The sequence below is a fragment of the Peromyscus californicus genome, unplaced genomic scaffold (assembly GCF_007827085.1).
Source record: "Peromyscus californicus insignis strain IS unplaced genomic scaffold, ASM782708v3 Scaffold_3__1_contigs__length_106647218, whole genome shotgun sequence".
NCBI classification, from domain to species: Eukaryota; Metazoa; Chordata; class Mammalia; order Rodentia; family Cricetidae; genus Peromyscus; species Peromyscus californicus.
In genome coordinates, this window is record NW_026294551.1 from 13,068,370 (window position 1) to 13,081,432 (window position 13,063).

General features: G+C 48.2%; 1 protein-coding gene across 7 annotated transcripts in view; it reads right to left on the minus strand.

Moving 5' to 3' along the window:
• The window catches only part of Arsg (arylsulfatase G), a 132,492-nt gene that overhangs the window by 16,885 nt on the left and 102,544 nt on the right, over positions 1-13,063 (minus strand). For all 7 annotated transcript variants that reach the window (XM_052757241.1, XM_052757245.1, XM_052757243.1 and 4 more), the window contains one exon: positions 7,797-7,905. In XM_052757241.1, the coding sequence (XP_052613201.1) occupies positions 7,797-7,905 (109 nt within the window). The remainder of the gene's footprint in view (positions 1-7,796; positions 7,906-13,063) is intronic.

Genomic DNA, 13,063 nt, shown 5'->3' on the forward strand with positions numbered 1-13,063 from the left:
CTCTCACACACGTACACTCACATATGCTCACACACACTCACACACACATATACACTCATACACTTACACATATGCTCACACACATACACTCACACACTTATACACATACACTTACAAATACACACTCACATATGCTCACACACACTCACTCACAAACACACATACACACTCATACACTCACACATGCTCACACACACACACTCACACACACACACTCACACATACTTATACACATACACTCACAAACACACACACACTCATACACTCACATATGCTCACACACACATACACTCTCACACACAATTACACACACATACACTCATACACTCACACATGCTCACACACATATACTCACACATACTTATACATGTACACTCACAAACACACACATTCATATACTCACATATGCTCACACACACATACACTCAACACACACACATACACTCAACACAGACTCTCACACATACACTCACAAACACACTCTCACACATACACTCACACACACTCATACACACTCACACACACTCACATAAATTTGAAGTGGACTGCAGGCTTTCTTTTTCCATCTTAAGAGACATCAGCATCACAGACAGGTCAAACCAGGAAGCCAGGGACACAGACTCTGAATTAAACTTTCAGAATGAATTACACACTTTCTTTTTTTCTGTCTTTTTCCTCCTCTGTATCATGAGGTTTGGCATCCTGACTCACAGCACTAATCTAAATCTAACACTCAAGGAATCCCAGTGTGTCTGGCATGTCCTTCGGAGGTTTCTAGTCTACACAGAACTCAAAGAGAACTTTCACCCACAAAGAAAACTCCTTCAACAGGTCTGGTGACTCGCACTGCTGAAGGTAGCCCAGTCCAGCCTGGGCATGCCTGGGCTGTCAGAAAGTCATTTATCTAAGAATGGCAGAAGCCCAGCCCCGAGGTTAGCAGTGGGAGAGTAAATGCTCCCTGGAACACACAGACCCAAGACTGGGCTTTCCTGTATGTGAACCTGGAGGCCAGGTCTGTCTTAATGAGGCTACTGGTGGCCCTCCAGATCTCAGTCTTAATCCAAGAAACAGGTTCTGGAAGTCTTTGAAACCTTGAAGAAGTAGAAAAAACAAAAAAGTCGAACTCCAAACCTGCCAAACCCAATGCTGCATGTCCAGCATGTTCATTCTGGTGCTTGGTTTCCTGTCAGAGCTGCGTTCTGACCTGGGTGGGCATTTTTGCTTTCATGGGTTTCTTCCTCTATTACAAAAGATGGGCTAGAAAGGTGGCTAAGTTCCTGCAGAGGGCCTAAGTTCGATTCCCAGCACCCACATCAGGCAGCCCACAATTTCCTGTAACTCCAGCCTCTGTGAGCACCTGCACTCAGGTGCACAAACCCCACCCCCCCATACACAGAATTTTAAAAAGTCTAAAAAAAGAAATTACATTTTACAACTATTGATATAAAGACAAACAGATATAAACCATTTTATTCCACTTCAAAGTATTTTTCTTTTCCTTTCTTCTTTGTTTTGCACATGTGTGCGAGAGTGGGCATATGGTATATGTACATTTATGTGCAGGTGTACATTCAGCACATGCACCAGGATGCAGAAGAGGATGTCATGTGTCCTGCTATGTCACGCTCCACCTTATTTGCTTGAGACAGGGTCTCTCACTGAATCTGGAGATGAGCTGGCAGCCGCCAAGCCTCAGTGATACTATCTCCATCCCCTAGAACATTGGGGTTATAGGCATGCCTTCGGCTATTTCAGGGTTTTTATGTGGGTTCTGGGGGTTCAAACTCAGGTCCTGTGCTGTATAAATATTCCTACCCACTGAGAAATCTCCCTAGTCCCAAGTAATTTTTCTTTTTTTAAGACAAGACTGTCATGTGTCCAAGGCTGCCCTCTAGAGTGCTGGGATTACAGGCATGTGTTACCACATCCTGTGTACACAGTGTTGGGGATCAAACCCTGGGCTTTGTGCAGGCTAGGCGAGCACTCTACCAACTGACCTACATCCCTGGCCCCCTCATGTAAACATTTCATGGGCTCTGGCACTGTGCTTCATGGGCCTGGTGTATAAGTGGGTTTCCGCCCCCCAAAGCAACACTTCCATAGACCCTCTGATAGTCAGAAAGGAAGGCAGTGCCCACTCGTGAAAGGAGAGGGCTGAGACAGACAGCTTTGCACACTGAACAAAAGGCTAGCCTGGGAGCAGGCAGGGTGACACCTTTCACATTCTTCCATCGTGACAAAACTATTTTCTTGCCGGGCAGTGGTGGCGCACGCCTTTAATCCCAGCACTCGGGAGGCAGAGCCAGGCAGATCTCTGTGAGTTCGAGGCCAGCCTGGACTACCACGTGAGTTCCAGGAAAGGCGCAAAGCTACACAGAGAAACCCTGTCTCGAAAAACCAAAAAAAAAAAAAAAAAAAACCTATTTTCTTTTTCATATTTCTTGGAAGCTTGCTCACAAGAGAGGACATGTGTTCCTGTACATTGATTTTAAGATAAGATCTCTCTGTGTTGTCCAGGCTGCTTTGGATTTCTAAGTTCAAGCAACTGTTCTCCTGTCTCGCTCCTCCCAAGTAGCTAGAACCATAGGCTTGCACTATCCCATCCAACAAGCGAGGTATCAAAGGGAGTAGAGATTGGGTGGTGATGATGAGGGTACGGAAGGGCTCTGCCTGCTGGACCCAAGCTATGCCAGCAGGGAGGGAGCTGAAGGGTCGCATGGGGGGGGAGCGCTTTCTCCTGGTAGAATAGCCCTGGGCTCCAAGGTCGGGTGGGTGGGAACTGAGATGTCACAACAGGCAGGGAGAAGGCAGGAAGGAGGGTTTCCTAGAAGCCGAGGGCAATTGAACTGGGGGAAATCTGACCCAAAGATGGAAAAAGAGAAGCGGGGTGTCAGGGAAGGACTGGGGATACTTGGACCAGGGTAAAGGAGTCACTCTCTTCCCCTCTCTCCCCGGGAGTGAAGGAGGCAAGTACAGAAAGGTGCCAAGAACAGAAGAGATGAGAACAGAACCACCTCCAGGGGAGGGTGAACCGTCCCCGGGACACAGAAACAGGCTCTTTTTTTAGCATTTAATTGTAATTTTCTTTCAGCATTGTTATTCCCTCTCATTATCCCTGGAAAAGCTGGGTCTCCACCCCTTCCTGGTCTTAGTCACACTGCAGAGGCTTCGGGGGCTAGCCTGCGTTCACATTTGACTGGCAGCCCATCCCAGGATCTCCCCACTCTTGAGTCTCTCTAATAGGTAAGCCTGGCCCCCAAAGTACCTACTTCAGAGAAAGCCGGGGTCCTAGAGCATCAGAGGATGTCAAACAACAAATGACAAGTGTCTCTTCTGGACAGCATCTCAGGGGGCAGGAGAGAGACCTTGGCCCATCTCCCTAAATTCTCACCACTGCCAGACCCAGGAGAGAGCAGATGGCCTTGAGAGGGGATGCATGGCTGGGTACCGCCCAGGATGTATCATATAGACCACAGGACATGATGTGGACAAGGACTTCACAGCTTCTGCATCTGGACCCAATTCTATGCCTGCAGACAAGACACAATCTGCTGAGCTTCACTTCTTCCTTAGAACCACTGTCTTACTAGTATCAGCAGGGCCCCTTGGGGTAGCTTGGGCCTTCTCTGCAGCTCCAGCCGATTTCCCAATGAGATTGTTGCAAGAACTTATCAGTCCAGCTAACTCCTGCTTGCCCCTGTTCTTGACAGGAGTGGTCCTCCATCCAGAACAGGGATGGAGATGCCCATCTCAGGCACAGAGCCAGGAGTGGTCCTCCAACCAGAACAGGGATGGAGATGTCCATCTCAGGCACAGAGCCAGGAGTGGTCCTCCATCCAGAACAGGGATGGAGATGTCCATCTCAGGCACAGAGCCAGGAGTGGTCCTCCATCCAGAACAGGGATGGAGATGCCCATCTCAGGCACAGAGCCAGGAGTGGTCCTCCATCCAGAACAGGGATGGAGATGTCCATCTCAGGCACAGAGCCAGGAGTGGTCCTCCATCCAGAACAGGGATGGAGATGCCCATCTCAGCTACAGAGTCAGGTGTGGTCCTCCATCCAGAACAGGGATGGAGATGCCCATCTCAGGCACAGAGCCAGGAGTGGTCCTCCAACCAGAACAGGGATGGAGATGCCCATCTCAGGCACAGAGCCAGGAGTGGTCCTCCATCCAGAACAGGGATGGAGATGTCCATCTCAGGTACAGAGCGGAACCTTCAATTTCTTCCATAAGACTAAGAGAAATTTTACTTAAGTTGTGATTCTCAAATAGTGTCTTTCTGTCCTTCCAGGGGACATGTGGTACTGCCTGGAGATACTTTGGTTGTTATAAACAGTTACCAGGAAGAGGCCTGGCATTGTGCTAAACATCCCACAACTCACAGGACAGACCCCATCCCCCACAGCAAATAATTATCTGGCTCAAAATATACACAATGTTAAGTTTGAGAAGCACTTCACTAGAATTGTAGGGTAAAATTATCACAACTTTTCGACTTTGCCCACAAAGTCATTCTTCTGAAGGTAAGTTGACTTCTCAAAACCAATACCTTCCAAGCTGATTTGCTCATGACTACCTCCCTAATATCCAGAGCAATGTTTCACCCATAGTTGGAATCAGCAATAAAATATTTGTTAAATAATGGGTTGTCTCTATTTGGGAATATGTCTTCAGGCTTTGAGGGGCAGTCATGTGCAAGATCTTTCTTAAATAATTTTATACCAGTGAGGCATACATCCAACTATTAACACTGGGTTTCTCTAAAAAATAGCCAATGAGCTTCATGCTAAATGCCTCCAGCCCACTCTTTTTCTTTCTTTTTTTTTATATGTATATGAGTGCTCTGTCTGCATGTACAATCTTATGCCAGAAGAGGGCATCAATCCTACTATAGATGGCTGTGAGCAACATGTGGGTGCTGGGAATTGAACTCAGGACCACTGGAAGAGCAGCCAGTGCTCTTAACCACTGAGCCATCTCTCCAGCACCCCTCCCCCCAGCATATCCTTTTTAAATTGAATTTTTATTATGTCTGTTTGTTTATTGTGTGTATGTGTGGGGGCACACCGGTGCTGCATGCACATGTGGAGGTCAGAAGACAACTTCCAGGAGTCATTTCTCTCTTCCCACCTTGTGAGAACCGGGATGGAACTCAGTTCACCCGGCTTAGCAGCAGGCACCTCTGGAAGCTAAGCCATCTTTGGTACTCCCCACACATATCTCCCAGAATGCTCTTTTTAAAACTTCTGTCTTTATGACAGTATGTACATTAACTCGACTACTTTAAGATGCCCTAATTTCTTGGGGCATTTGAATAGACACTGAAGGAACTCTGGCCACAAAGAAGTTACCGATGCTGTAGAAGGCCCCTCTCCTCCAAGGATAAAGTACTAACACAGGTGACAAGCCGGGGCTACCACGAAATGAAGTGTGAGCACTCCGTTCTAGAACATGGATCAAAATCATGTTCCCCTGGGTGCTGACATGAGGGGGCCCCAGGAAAAAGGCAGTAAGAAGCCTCACCCAGTCACCTGCGTGGATTGACATGGGAGAAGAAGAAGAGAGAGAAACCCTGGCTGCCATTCGGACTAACTTCACACCAAAAACATCCCAAGAGGGGCTGACATGCTCCGCTAGCTTTCTTCTGACAAAGAGGCCCTCAGGAAAATGCTCTCTATACCAAGAACTCTCTTTAGTCACCCAACTATGGCCTCGGTCATTGTCGTCTGACTGTCAATGAGACAATAGCTTATTGTGGTGCCGTCGCTGATGGCAGGTACAAACACAATTCTCAGATAAGAGGCCACTGCTTACGTTTCAGGAGGGAAAAGCCAAGCCTTGAAGAGTCTATGGACCTATTTGTGCAGGGGCAGCCCAGCACTCGCCCCCACCCCTTGATAAGCAACCTGGATCCACCCAAGCCACATCTATAGAAGCAGACCTCCTGGCCTTCTTCCAGGCAGCCTGACATCATGGATTCCAAACGGCGTGGTTGTTGTCACGCCTGCTGGTTCCCTCGAACTGCACGCTGCCCCCTCCTGATAGCACAGGGATGACCCGCAGCCCCCGAGGGATCTGAGGGCTGGCAGGGGTGATGCCTACTCGCCCATTTCTGTGGCTGTCAGAACTGCCCACCCCTCCTGCCCTTGACTTCAGTTTCAGCCCTTCCTCTCTGCTGGGTCTGGAGATGTTGGAGGGTGCTGGTAATGTCTGCTTTCCTCTGGCTGGCACGGTTCTCCTGCCAGAACCTATCAGGTTGTTGCCAAAGAACCTCTCAACCAGACAAACGGTATTGTCCCAAGCACATGAGTAAGAACTTGGGTGGTGCCTCTGCTGTGTCGGTGAGTACAAGGTAGAACCAGACAGCAGTGACCCATCTGAATTAGCAAGGAGTTGGGCTTGGGAGATAGTACAGTTGGTAAAGTGCTTGCCACACAAGCGTGAAGACCCGGGTTCGATCCCCAGTACCCATGTAGAAAGTTGGGTATGGCACCATGCACTTGTAATCTCAGTGATGGGTTAAGGCAAAGACAGAAGTGCCCCTGGGGCTGGCTGGCCAGGTAGCCTAACCAAATCATTGAGACCCCAGATCATAGTGAGACCCTGTCTCAAAGAGAAAGGTGAGGAGCTGGGGAAATGACTCCGTGGTTAAGAGCACTCGCTGCTCTTACAGAGGACCTGTGTTCGGTTCCCAGCACCTACATAATGGGTCACAACTGTCTGTAACTCTAGTTCCAGGAGATATGATGCCATCTTCTGGCCTCCACCACACTGTATGTACATGGCAAACATAAAATGTATGTAGACAGAGGACTCTCACACATGCAAACCTTAAAAATTAAATAAAGTCATAGAACAAAACACAAGGTGGATGGTTTCAGAAAAACAATTCCAGTGATGAACTCTGGCCTCTCTATACACATGCATGTATAGACACACACATACACACACACACACACACACACACACACACACACACACACACACACACACACTCCACATGCACACATACACTAAATATATAAATAAACAAATTCTTCTTAAATGACTTAGTGAGGGGTACCAGCTATAAGTCAGGGTTCCTTAGTTCCCATGGCAACGTTTCCAGAGACCCGTCACAGCCAGATTTTCTGCCAAGAAACCGACTTTATCTTTTTGCTTTAATACATGGGAGAGATTTCGTACATACAGTGCTCCTGACAAGAGATGTTCCTAGAGATTCTGCCACTGGAGGCTGCATTGCCCAAGGCTGGATGACATCCTCATCTAAGGATTCTTTCCCTCTTAGTCCACTGGGGCCATCTGTCTCTTTCCTGGCCTCCAGGGCATTCAGATGTCTGTACTTCTTTCTTAGGGGCATTTGATCACCAGTGATGTGCAGGTTTCCCCCAGACACCTAGGACATCTACCCTAATGCCTAATAAAATGGGATGAATAATTAGGGTTTCCGGGCACTTCACTCTGGCTGCCATTTTTTTGCCTGCTTTTCTCTGTAGCACACACTGCCAAGAACTAATGCCGAGGATTAGGAACCAGCAAGGTCCCTTGTTTACTCAAGTATTGTCCCCGGGGGGGGGGGGCAGTTCAGGACCTCTGCAGCCTTCTTTGCCACATGGAATTGCTTTATAGGCAAATCCACACTGCTGCCGTCAGAGCTCGGGCATATGTAGAATTCCTGGCTAATAAAGGTAACGGAAGAGCACTGAGTTTGCCGGGATCTCCAGCCTCCCATGTGTCCACATCGACTCTGGCTCCAAACCCCCTCCAAATCCAAAGGTCTTTCAGATCTCCTACCTTAGCAAGGCAGTGCTCGTGACATTGGCTGGGACTCTGCCAGGCCAGTAAGCCAGTGCTGGGACACGATGCCCACCTTCCCAGGTGGTCTGCTTGGCTGAACTTCCGCCTGTGAGAAGAAGCAGTTGTTTCATGAACATCAGTGACTCCAAACTTCTTTTTCAGCTAAGAGCTGGCCTGTGGGAGAACAGTTCCTCTCTAAGAGTGTCCAATATTTCAACAAAGAAATGACTTTCTTTAAAATTTATATATATATATATATTTTTTTTACTACCCAGTCCCCCAACTAGTTAACAGCTTTCGGTGCATGCTTTGATTTTACTGGACTTAACATACACAAACAGAGCCCCCTGTTAATTTTATCAATTCCTCTCGTGACATCCCCACTTTAAACTGTTTTATTCTTTACTTCTCATGTGTCCCTGCACTATGAGACTCAAGACATCCTAGGCACTTAAAGAATCTTGGTTGAAAAAAATGAGTTTGTGCCTCAGTTGATTACGTGCCTGTCTGATGAAAAGAAAGAGAGAACAGACCCCTCCAAGGTGTTCACATCTACCCAGTACGAATGGAGCCCTGGGTTTAATCTCCAGTACCGAAAGATAATGAAATCAAAAACTACAATTCTTTGGAAGAGGGGGCTTCCTCAGATGTTCAATCTACCCAGTGCCTGACTGATCTCACATGGATTTATTTTGTTTTGCTTTGTTTTTCCTCGAATTAATGAGTCGTTCTGATGAGACAGTATCGGTCATCTTTCCGAGTGCTTGCCTCTTGGGGGGAGGTAAGAATATCCTGTGTGCAATCTATGAACTTTCACATTAGTAATGGGAGGCATTATTTTTGTAGCCAAGTCAAAAGTGACCACCAATATAATGACAGCCCGTGGGCTGGAAGAGATGAGGTCATGTTTTAAGAAAACATCCTGAATACACATGCTGCGTTGAATTAACCATGACGGGCTCCACCACTCCTACACACACACACACACACACACACACACACACACACACACACACACACCCCACCCTCATCCCCAGTTGAGCCAGAGGCCAGGGATTCCACAAGGTTCGCGTGTAAGAAGTTCTTCCAAAGCAAGTGCTGTATGTGGCTCACACACACTGTGGTCATGCAACTTCCCCAAGTTTGGCTGGTGTAAATAATAAAAGCAATCATGGGTGGGGAGGCAAGGCGACCAAGATGAAGGCTTCCTCCCTCTGTACTCTCACGGCCACAAACAGAACCTTTGATGTCCCTGGCTCAGTGCACCAGCCCGGAAGTGCTCCAAATTCCTGGGACCAGCACACAAGGAGCTCTGGAGTCCCCCAAGTGCTGAGAGAAGAAACGGTACACAAAAGAGCTCCTCCCCTATGGGCTGTTCACATTTAATGTGTTGCGCTCGGAAAACCAACTAAATTCAGTCCCTACAGACTGAAAAGTTCTTTGATCTCGTCCAGTATTCCTCCAGTGCACACTTTCCACCAAAGCCTTCTCTCCCAAAAACACACAAAGGACGAGACTATTCACGCACGTGGAATAGAAACTCCAGAACTGGGGCAGAGCACAGAACGCGTTTCCACGTGGGTTCAGGATGCATGGCATGCTTAGCTTAAGGCCAAACAGGAAAGAGTCTGAGCACAGACACGTGCTGGGGAATCTGCGGGTCTTTCCAGCCCTGGAAGGAGCATTTGCACGGACACTTTTGGTATGAGTGGGTGGAAAGATGGGGCCCTTTTATTTACAGCCCATGATGCATGACATTCAAAGGGCCCTACTTAACCTTTGAGGCCAGATGCTCAAACAGGGCCAAGGCATTGGATCCAAGAAGTAAATCATTATCTCCAACCAGAAGGCAGGAGCTGTTGCTCAGCTCTGTGGCAAGCAAAAAGGACACCTGTTTGAGGGGATCCCGTGGGCAGCTCTTCTGCGGGCGGCTGACCTTCTCCAGGGGTTTCTCAGTGGAAACACTCACCATGCCCATCATCTTTCAGCAAAGGGTCAGAAGCTGGAGGGCTTAGAAGGAACTGTGCCGGCAGCAAATGTATCTGTCAACACAGTGGACAAACCACATGCAAAGTGCAGCAACCGAGAGAGAGGATTGGCCCATAGAGGCCCCTCAACATGACCGTGTGGGTGGGGCTGCTCAGCTAATCCAGCTGCACCTGAGGTTCTAATTTTACCTGAGAGTCATGATCACTTATTCCAGCCACATATAGGATCCCAGTTCCACAGTCCTTGGATGCAAAAGGGACTTAGCTTGAATCCTGCGTTTGGGCAAACACTTACAAAACTAAATATTTACCACCCACAACATGGACATAACTCTGCTCCAAACCCCAGTTTCTCACCAGCCCTGCTAGGAGTGGAGAAAGGTCTCCCCAGCATCTTCCTCTGGCCTTCCGAGGGGTGGAGTGCAATTGTCAGCCACGTGTGCTTATCGGACTTTTTTTTTTTGTGTGTGTGTGTGTGTGTGTGTGTGTGTGTGTGTGTGTGTGTGTAGTTTATCTGTACTAGCAAGGACAGAGTCCAGAATAACTGCCTCTGGGCAGCTGTTTTATTCCTCATTACAAGTTAATAATAACACTCGGACAATAACATTGTCTATTAATGGAGCCTTTACCTAGTAACAAACTATGTTTCGTAAACATGTGGCTAAGTGCTTTCCTACGTTATTTCATTGGATTTGGATGACAATCTTTTGCACATGTATTTGTGTGTGTGTGTGTGTGTGTGTGTGTGTGTGTGTGTGTGTGTGTGTGTGTGTGTGTATGCTCACACCAAGGTATGCATGTGGAGGTCAAAGGACCACTTTTGGGAGTTGGTTCTATTTTTATTTTATTTATTTATTTATTTATTTTGGTTTTTCGAGACAGGGTTTCTCTGTAGTTTTGCGCCTTTCCTGGGACTCACTTTGTAGACCAGGCTGGCCAGGAACTCACAGAGATCCGCCTGGCTCTGCCTCCCGAGTGCTGGGATTAAAGGCGTGCGCCACCACCACCCGGCAAGGTTCTATTTTTAAACCATGTGTGTCCTGAGGATTAAGCTAGGTGTTTAGGCTTGTCTGCAAACGCCTTTGTCTGTTGAGCCATCCCACCAGCCCTTGTATGACAAATCTTTCGTATTATACACTGTGGTCCCCATTTTTTCTATGGAAAAATGGGAAAAGCTCAAAGAGATTAAGCAATATTTCCAGGACTGAGGTCTGAATTCGGGGCCTTTCCTATGCTAGGGAACTGCTCTACCACTGAGTTTGAGTTATATCTGCAGCCCCTACCCCTTCTTTTAATTTTTATTTTTGAAACAAGGTCTCACGAAACTGCCTGGACTAGCCTTGAATTCACTATGCAGCCCAGGCTACCCTCAATTTGTCAAATCTCCTGCCTCAGCCTCCTGAGTAGCTAGGATAACAGGAATGTGCCATCAGCCCCGGCTTAGTTTAAGTAGTTAGTAAATCCAGATCCAGTTACACAGTCAGGACCCTCACCAATGAAATCTTCTAACACAGCAGTCCTCATCCTGAATGTATGTTGGAATCATAGGCGGGCTCCTTTAAAAACACCATGGTGAAGCTCTTCCCCTAGAGGCCGTGATTCGCTGGCCTGACCGGGGGGGGGGGGGGGGGGGGGGGGGGGGGGGGGGGGGGGGGGATATGGGGAGGCGGCACATCAATTATTTACATATAAAGCTCTCCCAGTAACATAACTTGGACAGGACTCATTCCCAGGCTAGAGAGTCAGACACAACGCATTTCAAAGTCAAATGTAGCTCGGGCGCTTGTTTGTTGTTTGTTTGTTTGTGTGTGAGTGTTCATGTGTCGGGGTGGGTGTGGGGATGTAGGTCCCCGTACACAAGTATGGGTGTGAGGCCAGGGATCAACGGTCGGTTTGGGTTTGTTTTTTGAAGCCCATGGAAGCCAAGCAGCCTTCTCTCATTTAGAAGATGTAATTTCAGAACAAGGGGGAGAGAATATACCAGGCACAATGGACCGTGCCTGTAAGCCTAGCATTTGGGAATCTGAGACAGGGGGATCGCTTCTAGTTCGAGGCCAGCCTGGGAATAGTGGATTCTAGGCCAGACTGGGCTACAGAGTGAAACACTTTCTCAAAAAAAAAAAAAAAAAAAAATTAATTAATCCTTCAGTAGACTTGACCTATGACCCATTTCTCCCCTTTGCACATCCGACTAATTAGTAACACCTGGACTGTTTCCTGATCACGCTGGGGACCTGGGAATTGTCAGGAAGCTGAGACTGTTAGGCTGGTGGCAGAAGCACAGGAGGCCAAGCTGCTGGCTTTGATTGGCCTAAGATTATGGTCAGGAAGAGAGGAAGCCCTAGCTGGGACTTCACTCTGCTTACCTAATTTAATCGTCTGGGAGTCAGAAAGTACGGTCACCGTCCAGGCTTTGCCTCTGTCTGCGAACCCTCCACTCTTTGAGACATCTTCCTTTCTCTGTTGTGGTTTCCAGGACAGGGTCACACTGGCACGTGATCTCTGACCAGTCAGCTGGCTTGACCATGTGGAAGAGGGGGCAAAGGGCAAGGTCTGACCCCTGCTCTGTATTCTGCATCAGCCCCTCGCACCTGCTCCTCATGCCCAGAGGCCTTGGTGCTCTGAGTGAGTCACACCCTCACACTTCCCTGCAGCTTCTGGAAGAGCGGGCTGGCTTTCTGGTTCCCACACCCCATCCAGTAGCCACATGCCCAGCTTAGAAATGGTGGAAGAGAATGCTGGAAGACCTCCGATTCTCCCAGAAGAGCCTTTGTTTTAACCACACAGCAGCCAACTCATCAGGTTTGAAGACCCAGGTCAGATGACCTCCCTCTGCCTCCCCACTGGCTCAATCGTAAAGCCTTTAAGAAGTGATTAGCAGCTAAAGGTCAACCTCGGGTACCTTCCTCGGGCCCTGCCAACCTGAGACAGGGTCTCTCGCTTGACCTGGAACTCCGTTATTAGGTAACATGGAGGGGCGACAAGCTTCAGGGATCCACTTGTCTCTGCCTCCCCAGCGCCGGGATTCCAAGCATGAACCATCCCACACAGCGTTTTCACACAGGTTTCTAGAGATCACCCAGGTCCTTGTTTGCAAGGCAAGCACTTTGCTACCTGAGCCGTCTCCCCAATCTGTGTGCTTTTTAATCACAGGCTTTCTCAGCTGACCACACCTTTATCCCTTCTACCATAGCATCTCTGATATCACCCGAGAAGTCACAGCAAGAAAAACAGCCAAGTCCCTAGCTTAAACTTCTACATACTTTTCGATTTGCA